Source organism: Myotis brandtii, unplaced genomic scaffold (assembly GCF_000412655.1).
Source record: "Myotis brandtii unplaced genomic scaffold, ASM41265v1 scaffold540, whole genome shotgun sequence".
Lineage (NCBI taxonomy): Eukaryota > Metazoa > Chordata > Mammalia > Chiroptera > Vespertilionidae > Myotis > Myotis brandtii.
The window spans coordinates 2528476-2554623 of record NW_005369990.1 but is presented as its reverse complement, the minus strand read 5'-3'; the positions used below and the strand labels follow the sequence as shown (position 1 = coordinate 2554623).

Sequence of the window (26148 nt, the reverse complement as noted above, 5' to 3'; positions counted from 1 at the left end):
CTACTCATAATATTCATTCAGTGACTCTTCGAATTTTATTTTCATTGGGTAGACTCTCACAGTAGAAGCTCTGTATTAACCAGCTTGCAAGGTTAACTAAGACTTTTTATTTTCTTTGTAACATACTAACTGATGCCTATAGCATGTTGAATGCTCATGGCCAATGGTTACCTACCAGACCTACTAGCATACTTAGCACTTTTGTTTTTACTGGTTGTGTACTTATTAAAAGTCAGCTGTGCTATCCCCAGACCTGTGTATACTAGTATTATTGGTAGTATTGTTTGCCTCAGCATTTGATTGTCCTGACGCATACCTGTATTGTGGACAGAATGTGGAGAGACAGAATGTTTTCCTACAGACAGAGGTGTCAGATGAGGACGTATTTTATTTCCCTATTTAATTTGTACACAGAACATATCATATGGAAAACTGTGCCAGGACACTGACCAGAGTACTCCAGATGAGCCAGGGAACTTGACTAAACACAAGTACAGGAGTTGGCATTTAAAGTTGAGCTTACCTGTTGAAGAATATAGCATAAGTTACTGGAACCCAAATCAGAGCACAAGGTCAGAGGCTAGGGTTGGCTAAATGCTGAAACCCACGGTCAAGTTGAACTTCCCCTAGCCCTCCTTGCCTCCTGAGGATGGATGCACTTACAGATTGGAATTGTTATGCAGTTGGACATCAAGTGGTGGTTTAACTGGGGTGGCAGAGAGCCAGGTGAGGACTGAAACAAATAGGAGCGAAAATAAAATTGCTCCATGTCTTTCTTTGTGAAGACAAAACCCAATAGCCAAAGGGCTGAAAATTTCCCCCAAGAAACTGCTATTTTTGAAAGGACAGTGGAATATATACATCTGCTTCTTATGGTAGAATAGCCATATCTAAATAAGATAAGCTCTTTGCTTTGTGCTGTTGTTGGCGGTGGTGGAGGTGGTTTTTGTCCTGGCATCTACTCTTGCCTGACACCAAAAAAAAGCAATGAACTGTTGGCTAATTTGACTTGTCAAGTTGACATTTCTAATTCAGATACATCCTTTACTAAAGCAAGTATAGGCATTGCTTTTTAAGAATCTGCTATCTGCTGACTATTTTTGTAAATTTGGATTTCTATTTTGTTTGGCTATTTTATTGTTGCTGGTGGTGGTGTTGGTGGTGTTCTACAGTGGAGCATCCCTGTAGCCCAACTAAGGTGTGTGAGTCAGACTTTGTAAACACAGAAGCACTCGCATTGGTTTATTTCATGTGTTTCATCTGACGTCATTTGTGGCACTGAAAGTGAGATTATAATTCCCAGAGTGCTGGGACAGTTCATTCAAAGGTTAGCCTACCTATGTTTATAGTAGTTCTCTGTAATATAATTGTAACTAATTTCCACTGTTGTTTTTGGAGAAAACCGTAGACTATAATTATGTGTTAGCACTTTTTAAACAGCTCCCTGCATTGTCATATTATTTTAAGTGGGCTCTGTTGAAAATAACCTTTTATGTTTTGATTGCAAGAATATAGCTTACACAGGTCTGTAGTTAGCAAAATACAAGGATCCAGTAAATGATAGAGCGTCAGTGCAACTCTAGAAGCATTTGTTAAACATTTCCCGAGCTGCCCTAGGTTTAGAAGGGAAGTGGTCAGGGAAGCAGAAATTCTTTGTTCTTTAACAGTTGATCAATCTTGTTGAATAGGCAAGATATTACATAGAATTGCTAAGCCCCCCATGCAAAAACAACAACAACAAAAAACACATAGTCGTTATGCAAATGTAAGAATGCTACACATGAAGCATACTGTATTTCATTTCTGTGGTCCACTCATAAGAAATCTCAGAGCAGTTAAAACCCTGTCTCCCAGAACTAAGGACAGCAACACCATTTTATCTCTTGGCAAATGTTGCCTATATCTTCACCAAATGGCAGATATCTGGATTTAGTTAGTCATCTGGACACACCCTTCCCCTGCTGCATTTCATTGCCATATTAGTAATAGAATTTTAGTGTTGATTTAAGACAGTCTGCCTTAAAGCAGATTGCATAGTTTGCACACTGTGAATTGTAATTAAAGTGTAAGGGGTGCTTATTATGTCAACAACTGGCATGAGAACCCCCAAGCAGCAGGTGACCCCGAGCATGTGACGTTTGTGACAGCTAAGATCCCCTTTTCACTGGTTTAGCAATCTGAAAGTCCAAATTGAAAGAAGCCCAGAGGCTGTATATTTCATTAGATCCCAGGGGAAGTACAGGATACAGCTTCCTTCTGCTTTCCTGGGAGGTCGCCAGAAAGTTTGTAGAGCTCTGTTTCTGTCAGAGGCTCCAAAAAGAAAAGAAAAAGCACACACAAAACAAAACAAAACACCGTACACACCACAAAACCATCCACCAATCACCCCCAGGACCATAAATTTGACATTTCCCACAGTCTCTCTGAGACCGCAGTGTTGCAGTGTCAGCAACATGCCCCTTGCTTTGAATTGTTTGAAAGGAAGGCTCAGTATTCTAGCATTTAGAAAATGTTTAACCGTCCATGTGCAGTGATTCTTTTGGTACACAACCATGAAAACTGATCAAGTGCAGATATCATATGATTTGTTTTAGACACTTTTGCATTATGCATTACATTTTCCTCACCTGCTAGAATGGGGTGGAAGTCTGAATTTAGAAAGATGAAACCACATGAATAATCAAGGAAACAGACCAAGGAGACATGCCATATGTATTTCAATTCTTACTGTGATGACTGAACCATTTGAAATGTGGTCACATTAAAGGTATGCTTCTGTGGGAGGCTCAGAACCTTTTAAGGGTAGATTTTTCATTGTGTTCCACAGACAGTATAGACCCCCTTTAAGATTTTGGTTTTGGTGGAAGGTTTTCATTTTCAGTCATCTTGGAACTGGACTGGAAGTTGCCGGAGTGAGTAGAAAAGGTGCATGTTTTTTCTCAGCACCTCACATTGGATTCTTATCATCACGAAGTCTCTGTATCACAGAAATGGAAACTATAGTACTTGTACTTTGTTACTTAAGTTTGACAATACAGCTCTTTTGGTAGTTGATTTTGAATTTGGACTCAAGCTTCCCTCATGAAGTGTTGCTAGTCTGCCCTCACCTCAGGAAGACCAAATTGAAGGAAGTACTTCTAGCCCCACTTATACTTAGCATACCTTTTAGTCCCCAAGTGTATCATCTCTATCTCTATCTATCTATCTGTCTATCTATCTATCTATCTATCTATCTATCATCTATCGTGTTGTTAAATTTAAATCAGAAAATAAGAATTCTTGAACTCAGACTCCACTTTTGTGTGTTTTATTGTTTGGTCAAGAAAGAAGGGGTTACAGTTACTGTTTATATGCGTGTGTGTGACTGTGTGTATATGTTTATGCTTAAGAACACTTTAAGGTTTCATAGAGAAGCATACACCATTCTTGCAAACTTAGTAACTACATTAAAAATTTCCAACTTTAGAGCTGAATTTCATTACTGTCATTAAGGGACTACCAGTTGTTGTTTTAAAATTATACTTCATGTATTATAGAAAATGTGCAAATAATTTCTTCTTATTTATATTCTTCAAGGTCAGTCCTTCTATCTAGTCAGAGGGAAACCTAATATCCTTAGCAGAATTTTACTTCAGTTACTCAGAGACAGATGAGAGAATAGGCTGAGAGGATGTGATAGAAATTTGTCCATCTGTGCTGCCTATGTTTAGCTAATTAATCATCAATTTCTGCATTCAGAGGTAGAAAATTGTTTCAGTTATGAATTTTATATTTTTTACTTATCTCCTAAATGAAGTTTTGAAAAAATTTCAATGTGTTACTGAATACTACTTCCTTAATCTTTATTCTTATTTTATCCTTTATCAAATGTTCTAACCTGCTTTGAAAGTATGTATTTTGTTTTATCATCTGTACATAATCACATCACTTCATGGATATCATATAGTCTGTTAAAAAATAGCATGAGTAAAAGTGAATATATAAAAAGAAAAGCACTTTTCAGAACCTTTGGCTAATTTTAAAAACAACATTCTCAACTTTAGCCCAGGGTTGTTTTTTGTTTGTTTGTTTGTTTATTTTGTTTTTGTTTTTTTAAAGATTTAAGAGTACCTGAGATTATGCCCATAACAAGCCAAAGGTAAAAGCTCTTCTGTTGAGTGAAGGAGGGTGTGGCAAACAGGCTGGGTATCAGAACTGGCCTCCAGCCTAACAATATTTTCAACACAGTTTCAATATCCATCTTTTGAAATGCATGCTAGAATAAAACCAGAAGGGAACTTTTCGTATTTTATTTTTAATTATCTAAATTTAACTTCTGATGTTGTTTTTGTTGCTGTTGCTGTTGCTGATCTAAGTGGCAGCAGCTTTACTGATACACTAGTCCAAAGGTGGTCATGTCACTCCATCACATACTTTGTAAAGTGCTTTTGCTCTCTAATATATATTAAGGTGTCTCTAGTGATTATAAAACCAGAAATGCAGAAGCTCATCAGCACATATGGCAGGAATTTTCTATAGTAAGGACCTAAAAACATTTACATTAAACAAAATTTGTGAGCTTAAATTAACTTTACTCGTTAAAGACTCGGTCCCAAAATATTTGCAAAGAATTATTAGAGTTGTCTCTTGATGTGAGTAACCCACTTCCCTTTTAAATCTTAAGTTTTGTTGGTTTATGTTTCAAATATTACATTACCTAATAGAATTATTGTGAGCACTACACAAGACATTTGCCCATCCCTGAGAAAGAGAGGGAGAGGGAGAGGGAGAGGGAGGGGAGAGAGAGAGAGAGAGAGAGAGAGAGAAGTTGGTTTCTTATTTGTAGCCTTAATTGAAAAATCTAGCCTGTTTTCTAACTGGACTTTGTTTCTACTAGGAGATAGAAAAGTCTATAGGTCATGTCTGGGATAGCCCTGGCCCCTTACCTCTGCTCAAGGTCACTTATTGAGCATTTATTATATGCAAACCTTTCTTTAGGCAGTGGGAGCCTTGTGCCCTCAAAGGCTTGCAGCTTGTTGGGAAGGCAAATGGATTATACACATGGAGAAATGAAACAGGAGCTGAGCCCTGCTCTTAGTAACCAGGCTGTAGGGAGCCAGAGGAAGGAGCAATCCTGCCAAGAGGAAGAGAGAGGATTCTATCTTCACCCTCTTTCACACTGAATTACCTTCTAAATTTAGGACAGGGATCTGTGCTGTATAAATGTGACTATGAATGGGACAGAATGCAATTACAGGTACTTTCTGTGCCTAAGTGGGGTGCTGGTGAAAACAGAGGGTAAAAGCAAAGCAAACTGACTGAAAATTTCCCAAATATTTGATAGAGAGCACTGGGTAAAGTGTTGCAGTTTTTTAAAAATATTTTTTTATTGATTTCAGAGAGGAAGAGAGAGATAGAAACATCAATGATGCGAGAGAATCATTGATCGGCTGCCTCCTGCATGCCTCCTACTGGGGATGGGGTCCACAACCCGGGCATGTGCTTTGTGAACTCCTGGTTCATAGGTCGATGCTCAACTACTGAGCCACACCGGCCGAGCAAGTGTTGCAGTTTTAATTAATGTATTTTTAATGGCAATTGAGGGTTAATAAGCCCAATGGGGACTGGTCCTAGTTATCAACATGCTATTGCCATGCAGTTGAGAATAGTTATGGGCTGTGAATGCAATGCCAGTGGGTTCATTAAACTTTGCATTAGTCTGTTACTCATTCCTTAGGCAGAGGGACTTTTGGTTTTTCAGTTGCAATTTTGTTTTTAACTTTAGCTAAGTTTGAGTTTCCAGAAAAAAAGTCAAGAGAATGGAAGAGGTGAGATTTTTGAATTAATGAATTTGTTCAATCAAGACAGAGGACCAGAATGAACAGTTTAAGGTTCAGACATCTTTCACAGAAAAGCTATGTCTGCATGTTCACAGTCATTGCCTCAGTGTTCTTCTTTGCTTCTAAGGACATGACGTCTATTTTCCATGTAATTTTTCAGACAGTATTTGAAGCCATTTATTTTATTTTCTCAAGGAACTTTTCAAGCAGATTTTTCCATGTGGTGAGCACCAGGGACCACGATTCTCTCTGCATTGATACTCTCCTGTCTAAGCAGTGTGGTGATTTGCAGTTGGTGGTGAATTCTGCTGAGGAGGAATGTCAGTGTAGAAGCGGTGAGCACAGAGCTTTGTAAGCCTCTGTTCACTGCTCTGTCTCCAGTGCTCATGAGAGTGCTTGGCACACAGTAGGGGCTTGATACATACTTGTTGGTTTTATTTGTGGAATGATATGTTGACTACATGATTACAGTGTGCTTTTAAGAAATTTTAGTTGTTTCCATTTTCTGTGTTGCTAGATTTTTAATATTTTAATCAGCATATGACAAACATTTCTGAAATAATTTCAGATTTTTCAATGACGCCTGAAGTGCTATTTACTCTTTTGCCATTATTAGTTTCTTGGGACTTACAATCCTTAGGGAAAAAAATGATTAGACTTAAAGAATTAGGAATTTTAGGGGAGATCTAGCTGGTTTACTTTAATAGCCTTGAAGATGAGATAAATGACACCGAGGATTACCGAGTTTTTGACAATTGATTCTCAATCCCAGATTTCCTGATTCTGAACCTGATGTTCTTTTGGGGGTTATTAAGCAAATACCTTAAAGCTTTTCCTCTCTGGTGTTCTCTCTCACTCTTGGTCTCTCATCTGTGAGTCCGTTCTTTAGATGAATTGGGGAATAGTGAAGTGCCGCAGCAGAGCAGGACTGGGGGGTGCACTTCACGTGGGAATGTCTTGGGCCTGCTGCAAGGGGCAGCCGGCAGAAAACAGTGAGCTGGCGATCTGCCTCCCTTGCAAAGTTATTTCTCTTATTACAACAGAGCTAATTAGTGGATTTTCTAATGTAGGGAAGTGTTGCCGTTAGTAAAAGTTTCCTCGGCGCCAGAAAGCAGATGGTGGCTGTGAGCAGTGCTTTCTTTTGCCAGGTTTTGTATATGCTTTCTAAACCTGCAAGAGATTTTGCTTTCCCAGATTTCAGACTTCAGATTTTTTTATTTCTGAACAGAAATGGAAGCTTATGTTTAAATGTACGTGCCTCATGTGGCCCCTTTGACACATCATAGTTACTTGAAAATGTTGAGTAACATTTGATGTTCTGCATGAACTTCTCTGAGAGCCTTGGGACATTTTTACGTTGTTCTAGACTTTCTCTCCTTACAGAAACCAAGAGCTTGTGCTTGGAGATTGGCACAATAGGGGGTTCTGGTAGGGTTATGAAAAGCAGCCTATAAGATTTTCTTGATGTGGAAATCTGTTTTATTTTGTCTTGTTTTGCTGCCAATTACTGTGTAAATACCAGTTTTTCTCAGTGAGGTTCCTAAGAGCCTGCATCTATTCATTATGACGTCAGTGTTTGTGTGCTGGTTTGAATAATTCCTTTGCCTCTCTACTACTGGTGAGATGCCATTCTCTTTCTGTTAATGTTAAATTCTCTTTTTGCCTAATCCTTTTTTATGAAATTCCTTCCAAAAATGTTTGTTTAAATTCTTCCTCATTGAAGTGTAAGCATGTCTGTACAATACCAACATGGCTGTATTAAAACAAAGTGCTTCCTGATTTTAAGGCCAATTGGGAGAATATGCGACTATTCTCCCAATAGACGCGAGGCTGTTTTGTATGGTAAAGACTTAAGGCTTCGTTGACTAGCACTTTAGAAATCTTTTCCTTTCTGCAGAACCTCCATTTAGAGCAGAAAAGGAAATATTTAAATCATTAGGTGAGATGTTAAAGTATAAAATAAAAATGGAAAATGAAACCAACTTAGTGATTTTTTAAAAAATTATTTGGGTAAACATAAAAAGAATTGTCCCAAAGTTACTAAATGGAAAAGTCTTATGAAATGACTGTTCTGTTTTTGGAGGGGATAGACAGAATCAAAGGAAATGAAGGAAGGACCTTCACCCCTTAAATTTGCATCATTCCCATGTTAAATTCTTCTGCTACTGTTCCTTCTACCCCCCCTGTACTAACCTGGTAACTCAGAGGCCTTATGCAGGGTATTATTTTACCTTTAAACCCTGAATAAACTCTGATTTTTTTTTTTTTACTAGTAACTCTTCCCATGTCTGTTGCAAATAAAATTTCCTATCTCAGCTGAAGAATTTCTATTTCTGACCTCTGGTTCAAATCATACCACTTCTGTTACTGTGTTCTTTTTTCCCCCCTCTTTTTACCATTTCTTCTTTTTCTTTGTTTTTCCCACTGATAATCTGTTTTTATCTTATTTCCTAGTAACCAAAAAATAAAACAGGACAGAGTTTAGAAAGGACACTTAGAGATATATTAAAAAAGATGATTTAGTCACCATGTCTCTGCTTTTTTTAAGATTGTAATCTTCAAAGGTGATGCTGAAATCGCTCTGAACCACAGGTTAGGGCCCTGGCTCTGAATGCTATAGGGGTTCAAACTTTGCTGCACGAAGCCCAGCAGGCAGAGGGTGCAGGTGATATGTGAAAATGAGGACATGATTGGCAGGGGAAGTTGTTCACTCCCCATCTTCTCTATAAGCTTTGGCTTGTCCATAGGCTTCCACCATTACCAAGAAATTGGGAAAACCCTGGAGTCCAGAGATTTGTCATTTTGGTTAACATGAAATGAGCAGATAAGCCATATCCTACTTATAGAAATCTCTACCTCCCCATCCTGCTCTGATAGACTTTGGGAAGGGTTCTAACCTAGAAAAACTCCATGCCACCACCCCCAGTGAAGATGGAGGCAAGTAGATACTCTTAAAAAACAAGTAATGCACATTTTTATAAATGGTCAGAGTTGAATAAGTGGGATTCTTAGTCAACATTATGAGCTAATTCAGGACTGGGTAGTAGCTCACAGTGCCTTGCACACAGTAGGTGATCAATAAATGTTTGATGGACTGAAAGAAACAGGCTTCGTCCTCCTGAGGGTGATTAATTATTAGTAATCCCTAAAGAATGAATCTCATTGAAAATGATTTTTGAAAAGAGAATTCTTGTAAAATTCTAATCACTCACTCAGACTTTTTGACAAAGAGAAGTTGTTGAAATATTACTTATCTTAGAGACTAGCCCCAAAACATGATTTTTTAAAATTAAAATAATTCAAGTGACAAATAAGAAGCTTTTTTTAAAAGCACATACTGCAGATAGTTCATTATATTAATCCTATACGAACTATTACTAGGTATTGGATGGAAGACAATTTAATTTTAGGATTATTACTAAGCACATTACTCATTCATATTGAGTTACTGAAATGGAAAATACTATCTCTCCTCACAATATAACCACAGAAAAGGATGTAGATTGTATCCTAAAATGAAAACAAAAATGACAGCTCAAAGGAACTCGAGGTGAAGGGTAGAGCACACCAGCTCCATTGGCACCAAACCCGGGTGGAAGTGGGTGTCCACGGTGGACAATTTGTGACAGCTTTTCTGACCTCAAAGCTGCATAAGTGAATTCATGTGTTTTAATAATCTAGGTGTTTTTTTTTCTTGTTATATAGGATGTTTGCAGTTTTCTTATTTGTATCAACTCACATTTTTGAAATCTTATAATTCAGTATAGGTTTTGGTTATAAAGTTCATTGACTAATCTTTTTAGCATGTTCAACTGCTCCCTGGTATAAAGATACACAGAACTTGATGGCTTCCAAGTGTGGTTCAAACATCCAAAGCTCTTGAGATTAGCACCATGTGAAGAAATTTTAAAATATTGTACTGCAATTAATTTTAAATAACTTAGCACTGCATATGTGAGAAAGAAAGCCATGATAGAATCCAAATGGAAACTCCTAAAAGTGAAATGATTCAGTACATTTAAATCATTTCATCTATCTTAAAGACATGGGAATAAAACATACATGACTATTTCTACTTACATAAAGCTTGGGTGAATTTCTAAAGAATCACGTATCTTATGAGCTTTATTATGATAACTAGAGACCCAGTGCATGAATATGTGCACAGCTTACACCCCTAGGCTTGCAGCCCCAGCTGGTGCCCCCAGCCCCGCAGTCCTGCCTGGCACCCCGTGGCCTGGTGCTGCCCCCTCACCTGTTCCACCATCCCGCCTGCGGGGCAATCGATTGGGGCCGGCCCTCCCCCACCCCTGGCCTGGCTCCCTCAGCGCCTGGGGCAGGGCCACTGCTGCCGCCTCTGGTCGCCCTCTGCGGGGTGATTGGCGGGGCAGTCGGGCCCTAGTTTGCACCCACCTTGGCCTGGCACTGCCCGCTCACCTGCTCCACCATCCTGCTGTGGTCCCGCTCTTGTCGGGGCCCATCGGGGCCAGCAGTGGCTCCACTGCCACTCACTGCCAGTGCTGTGTCGCCGACGCCCGCCATGTTTCGTGCCACCCCCTGGTGGTCAGCACACATCATAGCAAGTGTTCAAACTCCAGGTTGAACAATTTGCATATTAGGCTTTTATTATATAGGATATGGAGAGTCTGAGGACCATTTGATAGACCAAATGAATGTTAACTTTCTATATTCATGCATATTTGTTACAGGTTCAGAAACCAAGTCATTAGGGCAAAGTTATTATCAATGTGGAAATTGATACTATTTTAAAGTATATAAATATATATACACACACACACTAGTATATGTATGTATATATATATACTAGTATATGTGTATATATATATATATTAGTATATATATATACACACACATATATATGTATATATATGGAGATATATCTGAAGTATTTTTTAAAGTATTATTCTAAATTTTAGGATCTGGACTAAATTCTTTAAGGATACCTTATTCAGTATCTCCTAAACAAAAAGTTTTCTGGTGTTCTGGATGACATGATGGATCAGGATAGAAAGAGAAAACATTATTTATGGGCTTCTGTGGCCAGGGTTGGCCAAGTCACTGAAGATAAATATTTGCAACTCTTAGTGGGCTATTTGCAGTCACTTATAAAGAAGAGACAGTCTTTGATATATAGTGGTTATTGCATTCATATTTTTTCTAATTGCATTTATGATCAGCAGCACATAAAAAAATACCACCTAGTCCCTTTTGATGAAATGGGAGTCCCCGTTTTCAGTGCAGCCATAAAATGAACAACTGGATTGCTAATACTAAGTTTCAAATGAGAATTCTAGAGCTGGACAGAGCTTTTACAATATACCTCAGCCCCTTCCTTCTGGTCCTGGATTGAGGCCCATAAAGCCATAGGGTCAGAAAAATCCATCCAAGAACATCTGTTGACATCTCCCAATAGGCCCTGTTTTATTTCATGGCCTTGAAAGAGCTATTTTTCACTTGTGATTTCAATTCTATTTCAACAGACATCTATTTGTACCTATATGTTCCAGATACTGTGCTATCTGGCAATAAAAATAATGAGGTAGGAAATAAAAGTAAGTAGTCAATGTGATTCTTTAACTAGTTTATATACTTTAGAAAAACTGCTACTAGGTATTGTTCAGTTAGAGAATTATTGTTTTTGTAATTTAAAAGGCATTTTAAATCATGCCATTCAGCTCTCATAATCTTGGCAGTCAGGCAATTTGGAGGATGAGTAAATTGAAGTTCAGAGAAGTTAAGGGGCTTGCCTAATTCCACAGAGCTAAAATGGCCAAAAACGCACTCATACCCAGGTTTTCTAATACCAGGTCTTTTGCCTATTTCATTGTTCCACAGCTACCTTTGTTAGAACTGTCATTTCTGTTGAAGGGAGGACACCAGGCCTGATAAGGAATAACATTTCTCACTACCTGTGAAATTGTTTCTGAGAGAAAAAAATCTGATTTTCAAAACTATTTTGATATTGTACACCATTCCAAGTAATGTTGATTATGTGGTAATAGCTTTATATTTCACTTGAAAGAACTCTGCCTAAATCCTCTCTGTCTTGCTAGAAAAGTTAATACCACCCATTCCCAGCAATAGTTAGCATCCAGACTACTGTGAATTCTGTTACAGGCTACAGTTAGTGGTATTGGTTGTTGTTAATAGTAAAAGAATAAAAGCTATTACAGATATGCACAGTACCATGTTGCTGTATATTAATTTAATCAGCAGATAGGACTTAATCAAGAGGGGATGCCACAGAATCTTGATTTTATTATCATTATCCTGATTGACGGAGGACATAGACCTTGCCTTTATTCATTTTGTATCTCCAGGTATACTGAATGAATGGCACATACTGGATGCATTAATCAATGCAATGAATTGATGAATGGAATAGGCCCAAAGACAAGGAGATTTAAAGAAAGAAGTGCTGTTTCAAGACAATGTTCCAGTATCATTTCCCCCTTTGATTAGGAGTAGTGGTGTGAATGTTGCTAACACTGCAGAATCCCAGACTTGTCTAAACTCTCTAGTTATATCTCTCACAGGGGTGGAACTCATGAGTACACTGATAGTCCTGTTTTCTTAAATACTTTAGGGAAAAAAGAAAGAAAGAAACCCCAAACTTCCTGATTTATTCAACCACAGAATCTCCAACCTTCTCATTTAGGAGTCTGCATTTTCTAAGCAAATTGTTACTATGCCATTCTCATTTCTAATCTTCCATAGAATTATTTTCATTTTCTGGGTATGGCTATTACAGGGTCCAGTTGGTTTTTGAGAGTTTGGTCATTTAGTCAGTGGATTTAAATATCTTCTACCATGTTATCTCCCTGTTCCCCATTCATCCCCCCACAATCAATTCTTAATTTCCTTCCCACCCTTTTTCCTTTCCAAGCAGGAAAATGTCACAGTGACCACCTTGTCATCCAAAATTCCATCTGAACCTTAGCTCTGGGGGTCTTCTTCTCTGGGCCTTAACCTTACTTTTAGACAGTTGTCATTATCTTTGTCTAAAGGTCATAGCTAAATTGAATAAAAGGAAAGCTGTGTTTTCCTGTCGATGCACAAAGGCAGTATTGACTTCCCTAATCCAGTTTACTGAGGGGTGAGAGAATTAAATTAGATATCTAAGCACAGAAATTGAGAGCCTTTGAAAACAAAGATAAGGAGACAAGACTGTATTTTCCCTTTTCCTGGGAGCTCTGGGCTCAAGATTTTGCAGGTGTGTCATCTGATCCATGGCTTACATCGATCAAAACTGTGCCAATGCATATTTAATTAGCAAGGGGACCCTGGGTGCATTATAGCCATCATCCCTATATTGAATGGACTGTCAGACTTTCTGCACACTTCTCCACCCCCACCTTCCCCTCAACTGGAGTCCCCTCCCTTGCCTCCTGGTTTGGGAAGCTTCATTTTGTTTGAGCAGCTAAAAAGTTTCTTTGTTTTTAGCTGCTGATGCATACAGCACCACTGAGGAGAATACAAACAAGTAGAGTCCTAAAGTGTTTATTTTGTCTAGGAAGACAAGCTAAACCAATTGGATTCCTTTGGTCAGATTTTCAAACCCTGTAGAAAACCAACAAGAAAAAAACAAAAAGAAAAGAAATATACTGTTCAACTCTTCCCGTATTATAAAGAGTTACTTATATTAAGATTTAAAAAAAAGAGGATTACAGGATAACTAATAATAGAATTAAAAAATACATATCTTATATTTTGATAGAAAAGTATTTTCTTTTAAAAACTCCGTTTTTGATCATCAGATAGGGCATATTAGGAAATTTTTTATTTAGTCCAATTTGTGTGATAAAAATTCACCATTCTGTCCTGAGTCTATCATACTATTAGGGAATGAAGTTATTTAAGACAGAAGGGGGGCAAAAAGTTAGAGCTGGATATGTTTTGTTTTGTTTTTTAAGTCTCAAAGGTTTCATGGAAGCTTCTATTGGTAAGGATTCTTAAAGTGACAGGAGGTTTGGAGTTTTGCCTCAGACAGGTTATTTCATGGGATTGTGGTCGCCATTCATTTTCACACAGGTTACAAAGCCTGAATACCCAGACAGTGTTGTCTGATAAACAGATGCAATGCACCAAGACTGCTTAGAATAAAGGCAACAGACTGTGAGCACATGTTTAGGACTCATTTAAACTCATCAGCATAGTGTAGCTTATAGTTCTCTGTCTCTATTCTACTTTTGAGGTAGCTTCTTGCTGATAAAATAACAGGGAAATTTTCTTTTTCTGCTACAACTTGATGCAGAGACTCATGGGAAATTCATTTGCATACATCTTGTTACAAAGACTGACTACTTCCTGGCTTAGACAAAGTGTTGCCTGATAAACAGACTTAACACACAAATGTCTGTCTGGAATAAACAATGGCAAGCTGAAATTTACATTTCCATTATCAGAGATAATCTCTTTCCCAGTATATGGGAATTAAGTACCCTTTCTTTAAAACCAGGTCTGTAATGCTGATGGTCTATACCAGAATCACATAGTGTGTGGGTTGGTATTGATATTTTAAAGAAACAACAACAAAAAACTTGTGTGGATGGGAATATTTATACTGCAGTGGTAAATGTACATTTTTTGGGGCACCTTACTGTTTCAAATCCAGTTTTTCTTGCATTATTATATTGGATCCCGCAAGATTCTTGTTAAGTTAGGCAAAATAGTCATTAGTGTCCCCACTTAACAGATGAAGAAACTGAAATCCAGAGCAGTTAAATTATAAAACTGAGGTTTCTTTTTTGGGGGTGCCATCATTTTACCATTTCAGACTCCTTTTAATACTGACATATGAATGCAAAATGTTAATATTTAGAGTACTACCTTAAATACTTAAATGGCATGGTTACCCTCAACAGAGGATATTTTATTACTTTAGTACATTTCTTTACAGATATCCAGATACATGAAAATAATGCATGTAGACTAAAACTTAATTATGCGTTATTTTCATTTGGCATGTGTTTTTATAACGTGGAAGTAGATAGGGAAAATTTCTACTTTCTGTTGTATAGATGAATATATGAGTACTCTTCAAGTACATACTCTGTTTAAGAACTTAAAGAACTTAACTGTTATAATTAATTTTATTTATGGGGAAAAAAAAGTTGACTATGAAGGGGAAATTACCACAATTCTGATGTACGCAGTAATGTTATAGTAACAGCTTTTAAAAATACATATATTTTTATTGATTTCAGAGAGGAAGGAAGAGGGATAGAGAGAGAGAAACATCAGTGATGAGAGAGAATCATTGATTTGGCTGCCTTCTGAACATCCCACACTGAGGATCGAGCCCACAACCCAGACCTGGGAATTGAACAGTGACCCCCTGGTTCCTAGGTCAAACCTCAACCACTGAGCCACGCCAGCTGGGCTATAGTAATAGCTTTTTAAGCAGGTCTTTATACATGAGTGGGAAGATGACCAGGTTGATTCAATAGCTTGAATTCTTAATTGATCAACAGGTCACTATCACAAGTCAAAACAGCCTCTATTATGGGAAAAACAAAACTCAAATGACTACCTAAGCACTTGTTTATTTTAGTCATAGAAAATGTGAGGAATTATAAATGTAGTCAGAATATCTCATGCTTTTGTATATCTTTAGTAATCACATATTCTTCCCATTGAGTTCATCTATAACTACAGAGAAAAAGCTGATTATTATTTGAAATCAGCCTCATGGGAAGACTGAAGATATAAAGATTGAGTCATTTTGTCATTACGTTGAGAGTGACTGAATTTGTATTTTTAAAGCTTAGAAATGATTTCCCCTCACTGTCATAACACAACAATAGTTACGCCATTTTTTCTCTCAATGTGTTTAAACTGTGTATCATACCGCAACCTCCTTGCGCACATAGAAAAATAACACATTTATGAGTAGGTGATAAGACAGTTGAATCATTCTTCAACCTAAACCATCTCATCATCATACATAGCCCCAACTAAACAGATGGGCCTTGAATGTCAGCATTAATGCCAAAAAATCTCATTTCTGCAAATTTAATATTTCACAAATTCTTCTTCAGAAAGGATTTGTAAAAAGTTTTAAGCAGGAAAGCGGTAGCCACCTACATTATATAATGCTCTTCAGTATGTGATACACAGGAGTGGCTTAGGGGTGGATCTCCTTCCCGAGCAGCTGGCCGCCCCCGGGGTGGTCTGGTGGAGCCCTTCCAAGTCTCTGCTGCATGAACACAGGCTTCCTGCTCCCTCTGAATCCTGATTAGAGGAGAGCAGGCCCAGTGTGTGCAGATGAGCCTGCTCCTTTTGGAACCGGAGCGTTTCCTTCCCCAAACGCCCCGTCTCCCTTCGGTGAAGGACTTGCTTCTCTACTTTGATTGCTGCAGATCATGCACGCACACACACATGTCCATGCAAACACTCTGTTCTAGCTAACTGGGGAAGTTGTATTTTAAATACAATAAAGATAAGACTTGCCATTTAAAGAACAGGGGAGTGTTTCCACTTAAAAGCTAAGAAAACTTTCATGGTATGACTCACCTTACAGTTTACCTGTTTTAAAACATAGGTTATTGTATGTTTTTCATTAAGTGGGCCACAGTTATATACCTTAATTGACATAAAATTTCAGTTTGGTTATTTTATCTATTCTCTGGAAATGCTAATAATAATTGAATAATTTTCGTGGTCCAGATTTAAGGATGGTATTACATATTTCTGTTAGTTCTTTGTCATGACCATGATGGACAATGTATTTAGCTGATGCCATTGTATTCATCAGTGTTTACACATAAGCTACACATTATTTATACATATGTGCACCTTTACACTGACATTCTACATTCTCAAAGATTTTTTTCAAATATTTCCTCACACCCCAGTCTTTAAGGTCATGGTGATACTGGAAAAAATAGACAATATTCCTAAATATTTCAAAAAAGTACTATAATACTTCTTTGATAACTGTAGCTATGAGACTAATGAGCGAAACGTGACCCTCATAGCCATTTGATTATCTAGATTTCCTTACTGTAATAAACAGGCTATGATACTGGATGATCAAAATAGAGTAATTCTAAACCTTACACTACCAATCAGAAATACAATTATTTTCCCATCGTAACATTTTGGATGTGGAAAAATGAGTATCAGTATTCTCTGACCTGACTCTTCTGCAGAGGGATCATCTCCCTAAATATAAAAATCAAAAGCTTACCTAAATGCTGAACATCTCTAAAGGCTACAATTCTAGAGAGTAACTGTTTGTTATATTCAGAGTATAATCACCCTTACTTCTTATTTTCTTTTACCCCAGGAATGCTCTTAAATCTTAATTTATTTGCAGGAAAGTATTCATTCCCGTCTTTGCCTTTTCTTTCTCACACTATAAACAACTCCAGCTCTTTTCTGTGGCATTTTCACTTTATTTCTTCCACTTGACTAACTCATTTTTGTGTCTGGGTACCTCCTGGTTTCTTTATACTGCCTTTTAATCTGGGAGATTTAAAACTGGACACAAAAGTCGAACGAAGGATTTTCAAATTTCATCTTTAGCCAAATCATTATACTTGTAGGGGGGTTGAAACTTAGGCTAAGTTATTTTGTTAGTGGAACGAGAATTTGTACTTTTATGGTCTATAGACTTGTGCTGATAGCATGTTGACTGGACAGGAATTACCCTGGTTTGTTTTAGGGTAGGAAGGCTTCTTCACCACAGCGTGCCTGTTCTTCCTTTATCAACTATTCACACAACAGTCAGTAGCATTCTGAGGTGCTCTTTGGGTGTCAGAATATGGCAGGTTTCTCTTTGTATTTTTTGAATGCGTGAAATATTCCTCTGTCGTCCATCATTTAAGTCTATACATAGTTCCAGGGACCTCCTAATGTATCACACACCATCCTGAGCTCCTGCTGTTCTGAGGAGCCTCTTATGGTTGTGTTGGCCAGGGGATCATAGGAGGTGATCATCTAAACACTGTGCAAGGTCCCCCACACCCCACCCGAACCAGAGGGATGTGCCTCTCTCACCCCTGCCAGGCCCCACAAAAGGGGGAACATCTAGCAGAAATAAAGGCATTTTCTCCCTCCTTTATCATTTTAGAAGTCCCAGTCCCCTTTTAGGTTTTAGGTTGTGAACTTAGTATATTTTTCAGTCACTGGCCATGGTTCAGTGTTAGAAAGCTGAACAAGTAAAAATTCATCTCCTTAGTTCAGCAGTCATTGAATCCTTGGCTGGGCCAGGTACCATTAAGGTACTGAGGATAAAACAAGAGTTTTCTTACAGAGCTCAAATCCTCATAGGAGATCATTTAAAATCACCTTAGTACCTAAGTACAACTTAACATATGTCACACCATAAGAGATACATACACATTGAAGTACTGGAGAGGAGGAAGTTTAATTCTAGGTCAAGATTTAGCAACATTCCCTCTTTGCTTCATTCCTAAAGAACATAAAACACATGGAAATGGAGCCTATATTTTTTTGTCTAATCAGTTTTAGCATCTTGACATGTTTTTGTCATTCTTCACTTTCCCCAAAGGGGTATTTTCTGAGATTTCATGCTGAGGGGAGTTGGGGGAATGCATATGTGCTTAAGTAGCAAATGCAGTGCGAGGTTTCTGTTTTTGCATCGCACAAGCTTATGGAAGCAGGGACTAATATGTAGGCATTGGGATTTATTTTATTCCTTTCCCCAGTGATTATGTTGATAGTGAAATATCTTTGTCTGAGCACTTCAGCAATATAGCTGTAGGCGCCATAAAATGCATAGATAGATGGCCACCAGTTCAATTAAGAAGTCCCAACCCAGCCTCCTATATGCAAACCCAGTCTATTTTAGGTTTAAATTTCTGCTCATAAATTTTTTAAAAACCAAAAGAAATATTGCTTTTCAAGGTTACATTGAAGTCTAAGGTTTCTTTAACAAAAAGCAAATCCCTAGATGGGAAAAAAATTGATAACCCTAATGTACTTCCTCACAATAGCATTTCCAACTCCATCATTTAAACATACTTTAAATAATATTCTCTTCATATACAAATCACCTAGTTTTCAACCAGGTGACCAGAGAAAATCATTGCCAAATGTAACATCTAAGATATGGAATCCAATTCTATGCAGTCAGGCTTGTTTTTGGGTGGGCCTCTAATTATTTCAGGTGGAAGGAATCAACTAATCACGGGATAATTGTCCAAAAAAGTCAGACATAACGTTACCTTGGCTGCTGATAGGCCGCTACCCAGTGTAAAAAAGAGAAGAGTAAATTAATTGTTAACCTTCATGATAGTGTTTTAATGCAAATGCTCAAGAAAGAGATCTTTCATTTGTATCAATTATGTATGGGTCGGAATTAATTTGTAATTCTGGTCATCTGGTTGGCTCCATAACAGCATTGGTGACCTTTTGCAACAGCAGAGAAAGTGTCCATGTGTGCTCAGCATAGAATAGCACCAGAATAGCACCGGGACTCGGTAATTTTGTCCCTCGGTTCAGAGAGGAATGGTTTTAAACGGTCCATGGTAGGAAATAATTATTGAAGTTTTAAAATCATTTACATTTTCTTATAGATCTTTGACTTTGCTTATCCCTTTTCCAGGATGGCCTATTTTACTATGCAGTCCTCTGTGGATAACAGCATCTCCAGCTTTTGAATAAAACTGGAGAAATTAAATTCCATTCCCAGTTTGGCAAAGTGCCTTCTCCAGTGTTTGTATCTGAGCTTTCACAGGAGCACGGCCGCCCCTTTCAGACCAACTCTCAGCAGTCTCCTGCCGCTCGGTCCTTTGCTATTTGTTTGCTTCTTTTTCCATGGCTTGGAATTTTAAACTTTCTTTGAACTTATCCTTTGTTGCTGTTCATGTTTTCTGTAATCATGTTGTATTTCTCTAAAGATAGAGTGGCAAATCAAATGTAAAGGCAAAGTAAAAAAAGAAAAGTCCACTTGAGATTATTTTTAAAAATTGGGTCTCTCATTACCCTTTTTTGCCTTCATATTAATGGATAAATGTCAGGAAATTAATTGGCTATTGTATGTTGAAATTAATTGAGATAGACAATGTTTTTTTTTCATTTGTTCACGAAGAACTGATTAATTATGAAGATATTACACCTAGAAGAACATTGTCTGAGCTATCATATAGAAAGTGAGGTTTGCTAGTATTACTCCAAAGGAAATGTTCTATTTGGCAAGATTTTATGTTTCTATTTTGGGATATGATCAGGAAGGATTTTAACTTTTCCTAAAACAAAATTATATATTTTCTTTAATTTTTATTTTGGATATTAATGCCTTAAAATTTTCCAGGACAAAAATAATAAAGGTATTCCTTCCTTCTAAAACATGTTGACTGTCTTTTCAGAATATCTCATTTTTAATTTTTAATGGCAAAATTGTAGGATTTTTTTCTTAGAAAAGAATGAAGGCAGCCACACCATATTTTTAAATTGTTTGCTATAAAAATAATATTCATTTATGAAGTTAAAATTTAAATATGGTTCAACATTAATTTTCACTTTCAATTTTTAGTGCAGGCTTTGTATTTCATTTCATGGTTCATTCTAAAGGATTTCTCTAAAGTTTCTTGACCTATAATACTTTTTACTTTTTTCTTCACTAAGGCGATTGTTATAAGATGATAAAAGCTATCACTTTGCCAGACTTAAATAAAAATTCACATTCCACATCTTTTGTTAATTGAACCATTGAATCAACATAGAATTTTTGCTATGGTCACCAGGTTAAAATCATCTGAAAAATTTTAGATAGACATTTTCTTTATAGTATGTTCCTATAATTAAAATCTTCATTTGCTTAAAAGCAGGAAGACTTTCTAAGTTATAAATTAGCAGTTCTCAACCCAGAGTCACTAGTCTTGATACTTCTTTTTACCCTATCTCCAAGAAAGAGAATGGTACTGCCCTAACTCTGTTGAAATAGAGGCAATATTTCCAGTTTATTCAGTTATGGGTCATGATCTTTTGATCTTGCATTGAACTTCTTGCTGAAAGATGGTCAAATTTCAGACAGTTAAGTCTAATCCTATAAAGTCAAGGTAAAGTTTGGATTCAGGCTTTTCACAGATAATATACATTTTTCTAGAAAAATACTTTCATTTTTAGATAATGTTTTATACCATTTTAAGTATCAGAAAATGTTTTACATCAAAAAGTTTTCCCCTTGACATATTTTGCCTAATTTTTTTTCCACCTAGCTAGTTCTTTCAATTCTGTGAAATTCTTTTGATCTAACTTAATTTTAACCTCGTTTTTAAATCATTTTATTTTACATGATCCCATTTATAAGTTAAATTACTTGAATTAATTTTTTTAGTTTGAAATGATTGTGTGTTTTTTTAAAAAAAGGAATTCGATAAAGGGTGTGCAAGAACCTGTCTTTGCTAAAGTGTGGGAAACGTACCTTTTAGAAAGACACCACTGATTTATCCTGTTCAAGGAAATGTGCTAGAATATTAGGACGCTGGTATTTAATGGTGTTAGTCTGCATAGTCTGTTGCTGTAATACAGAGCTAAATATCAACAGAACTTGTTACTGTTATTTGGGCTGCTTTTATATACCAGCTTCAAAACATGTTTTGACACTTTATTATGTTCTGAATCAAGCTTCAGATGTGTGTAATGAAGGATGAAGTCTTGATCAGACTCTAGTGTATAAATCATGGAGAAGAGCAGTTTGGAAATGGTCTGTCTGTAAGAGAATGGTCTTTCTGAAGAGTTTCAAGTTATGATCTGGCACAAGCCAAACACACTGGAGGCGTAAACAAAACCGAGGTCCTCTCTAAGGGCACAGGCTGCTGTTGCTGCTCCCCATTCCCCTTTCTTTTCTTTTTTTGTTCATCATGTTATTTCTGTAACATTCTCACTCCTGGTTTATATGCTGAACCTTTTGAGAAAGTCTGGCACCTCTGATCCACTTTCTCTCACAGACCCTATAATTGTTGGCTGTATTTTTATGTTTTTCAGATTCAAGTCAATCTGAAAGTCCCAGCCAGCCAAGTGATGCTGACATTAAGGACCAGCCAGAAAATGGTAAGTTTAGCTTTGAGAGTCTACAGTAGCCAGCAGCTAATCAAGTACAAGGATTTCAGAGTCTGCCCTATGGGTGGCCCACAGTAGGAACAATGGGAGGACTCAAGGAGTACTCTGGACCACTCTCGCGGCCCCCCACCACCTCCACCCCCACACACTATTGGGTACACATGGCACCTTAGTTCCTAAGGAAGTTGATGACTAGACAGGTGGAGTTGACTTACCAAATTAGAATCTTTTACAGCATAAGTGAGGAATCAAGACTGTTTCATTTCATTTTCGTTCCTTTAAAAGTGGCCTATGCCCTGCGATCTTCTTCAGAAGTAATTTAAGATCATTGACAAGTATTTTTGAGGCCTTTTAAGAGTTCAACACTTTGCTCATGGCTTTAAGAAAATGATCTCTGTCTTTGAAGGGTTTTCGCTTTAAATTGTCTAAAAAAAAAAACAATAAGGGTACATGACTATTAAATTCCTCAATTGTATAACTATAGAAACTCTCTGGTACAGAAATTTGAATAGATCCTTTGTATACAAATACAATAGCGTCCAATAAAGTACAGAATTTAATGTATGTACTCCAAGTATGGAAAAGATTATAATAGGTTCGAATTTTCAATTGAGTAAAATCATCAGTTTCAATAAAAACCAATAAGTGAACTAGAAGTACTTGTCATATGATAAACATTATATTATGTACTTTCACAGATGTCATCTCATAGAGTTCCCAAATGCTCACCTTGGTCATTGAACTGAAGGCTCTAATGGGAGTACTTGACATTAAGGGGCCTGTGAGGGGAATATGGTGTTGTGGTTAAAACTCAGGTTGAGGTGTCAGACCTACATTAAAGTTCTGCCTCTTCTGTCCCTTACCTTTGTAATACTGAATAGGTTATTTAACTCTCAGGGTACAGATTTCTTCTTCTTCTTTTAAATAATATGGTAATAATATTACCTACCTGTTGAAGAATTAAGTAAGATTATATGTACATATTCATATAGTTTATGCTTTAAAAATTGTTGGCTGTTGTTTAGTATAACTCATATTATTTTCTAGTCAATATAATCCAACAATTTTTATTCCATCTTTGCAGAATGAGCTCATTCCTTGAGTCTCTCTTCCTTTTGTTGTTCTTTACATGTTTCCATTTTGAATTTCCATCTGATCTGTTGGAATAGATAGGTAAACTGAATTGTTGTAGGATGGAGGATGGAGCTTACCACATTAGATATCCTATTGCTAATTTTTCAGGGTTTGTTTAATTTCCCAAGCCTGGGAAATTCTTTGTAACATTGTTGGGCTCTACTATTAAATATGGACTGTCTGGTGATTCATCTTCTCTTCCTGGTATGTTGGTGGCATTTTCTGTCAAAGTTGTCTTTTCAAAGCAGGCATTAAAGAGAGAGAAAGAGAGAGAGAGAGAGAGAGAGAGAGAGAGAGAGAGAGACTGCTGAAACTTATTTATAGAGGCATAAACAGCTACATCTTATTTTTTGTTAATATTTATGAGTGATTTATAGATTAGTTTCATTCTTTATATCCTTCTTGATTTATAGGTGATGCCTTAAATGTTTTTTTTTCATATATTATGTTTATCTACAATCTGCCTGAAGTTGTGTTCAGAGATAATTTTTTTTTTCATTTTTAAAATGTTATGGGCTGTAGGGGTATGTGGTTCACGTACTTAGGTCGGACGGCCCCTCCTGCAGGCCTGCGATTCATCTGTCTTCATAAAATGGCCGACAAGCTGTTCACATGCAAATATAAATTGAGAGCATGAGAGGCCTGGCATGCTTTTCTGGAGCTGCCTGCAATACCGATATTGTGTGCTTTCCATTCCAAAAAGCAACCAGGACTGAGCCTAGATTTTTCGGCCAAAGGCACAGTGATAACTAGCCAAGTTCATTTTAACCCCAAATTACTTAGTGCTACCTCAAGGATTCACGGTACCATTTTGGGGGACTGTATGAGTTCAAAGAAAGAAAGTATTAATATCTCGGAGAGAAAGTTATAAATTCCCATGTTTCCAATTTCTATTTATTTCAAGAAAAAGAAGTAGAAGTTCCTTTGTCTGAGACAACTTGAACTGAAGCTGAGACCAGGGAAACATCAGCCTATTCAGTTTCCTTTATCTGTCTTTTGTCAATCTCAGATGAAGTTATTGGAGGAAAATGATTTTATCTCTTCCCTAAAGACATAATCCCCAAAGGAAAATAATTGAAGATTTCAGGACTAGGTATTTATATGCATTAGATAACTTCCTGGGACTGCTTTGATCGAGTGTTCTTTTGTTTTCCATAACCTCGGGTTATAGAATATGAGCTCGTGAAAGGTTTTTGTTTGTTTGTTTGTTTCATTTTTGTTTTTAAAGAGGGAACTGTCATAAATGTGTCAACAAAACTCTAAGAAGTTTTGGAATCCTGGTGGATAAAGAAGTGACAGACTCTGGTCTTCAAATAAAGTGGGAACTCATTACTCCTTCTTTATGTATAGAAGCAAGGGGAAATAATCTTCTTTTATCCTAGCTCTTGAGGAGAAAGGTAATGGGAAACGAATGGTATTTTCCTAGTAAACCACGGAGAATGAATAGACAAATGGTAACATGCTGTTTCATCCAAAACCATAAACTAGGCTATGTAACTTTACCTAAAGTGGATGCAGCTGTTTCTTCCTTGTCCAACCAGTCTGGTTTTTTCTTTTTTTTCTCTCTGTGGAATTTTTGCTTTCTTTTTTTGTACTCCCTTAAGACTCAACTGTAAAAGAAAACAAATCTTTGTCCAATTAGAGTATTAGATGGGAATTTTAAGGAATTATCCAAAGCGCAAAGATAAAATATCGGAATCTTCGAAATTCCAAATTGGTCTAATAATTGAAACTCTACCTGCAGAATCAAACAGATCTGAGTTCAAAGGAAATAATGCCTGGATGACTTTGAATAAGCTATGACCCCAATCTCAGTTTTCTTATATCAGTAAAACAGGAATACTAAAAGAGCCTACCTCATGTGTATTAAAATGAGAATATGCATATGAAACAGCATAATGCCTGGTTCATAGTGAAGACTCAAAGGTAACCATTGCTACTATCCAGTTAAAGCTTGCTGTATGTGTAATGAATACACATACTCGAGAGGTCAAAAGCTGGGAGCCTGAGATTGAAAGCATGATAGTGTGAGAATAAACCAAGACTTAGAGACAACTTCTGTACTAGTAGGTACTTACTCTGTTCTGAAATGTCAGCCATAAATCTCCTTAAGTCTGTCCGTAATCCTCACAGTGCCATATCTATCTCACTGTTCAGTTCTAGTCCTCACATTCTGTTCTGTCTTCATCTCCCAGGAGTTGAGAACTACCAAGGTAATTCAGAGTTGATAGAAACTTCAGAATTAGTACTCAAGAAAAGGTGGTTCTGGAAAAAAGGGATTCCTCCTAGATGTCTTCAATTTTAGCTGAGGTTTTACTCGGCTCAAAGCAAATAGAATGTGGCTCATTAAAAACTACAAGCTGATTAAGGGTAGGATTCATGACAAATTCCTTTTCAAAACATCTTGCTTAACACATAGCTCTGTGCCTTGAACTTAGTAGGTACCTGATACTTATTTACTTAATGAATTAAGTTAATTAATAGAGGAATATGTTGTCATTATCCCCAAATCTTTTTTGAGTGTGTGCTCACTGTTGATTTATTAAAGGTTTTAAAGGGAAAAAAGTACAATAAAACCCTGGAGAAGATGAAAATCTAATTTGGGTGTGGGAAAGCTGTATGCAGACGCATGGACATACATAGACAGAAATGATTAACGGTGCTAGGGAGCCAAGGTTAGGGACTAGGTAATAATGGACTTAGTAGATCAAGTCGTGCCTCAGCTTCCACCCCACCCCAATGAGCAGGTGTGATCAAATGCAGTTGACCTTGAGCAATACAGGTTGGAAGTGTGTGAGCCCACTTATATGTGGATTTTCCCACCAATAAGTACCTGTATTGTTTTTGATCAGTGGTTGAGAGTGTGCAGATGTGGAGGGCCGCCTGTAGGCATTGTTCTATGCCATTTTATATTGGGGATGTGAGCATTTGTGGACTTTGGTATCCACAGGGCTCCTGAAACCAATCCCCCTCTGATACTGAGGGGCATCTAAGTGTTGGGGGAATTAAAAGTTATATGTGGAATTTTTTAAAAATATATTTTATTGATTTTTTTTACAGATAGGAAGGGAGAGGGATAGAGAATTAGAAACATGGATGAGAGAGAAACATTGATCAGCTGCCTCCTGCACACCTACTGGGG

General features: G+C 37.2%; 1 protein-coding gene across 11 annotated transcripts in view; it reads left to right on the top strand.

The window, feature by feature from the left end:
- Window positions 1-26148, top strand: part of NFIA (nuclear factor I/A) — a 571713-nt gene that overhangs the window by 370475 nt on the left and 175090 nt on the right. For 10 of the 11 annotated variants that reach the window (XM_014549245.1, XM_014549244.1, XM_005878068.2 and 7 more), the window contains one exon: window positions 21798-21863. The exons of the other annotated variant lie outside the window; for it this stretch is intronic. In XM_014549245.1, the coding sequence (XP_014404731.1) occupies window positions 21798-21863 (66 nt within the window). The remainder of the gene's footprint in view (window positions 1-21797; window positions 21864-26148) is intronic. 11 annotated transcript variants of the gene reach the window in all.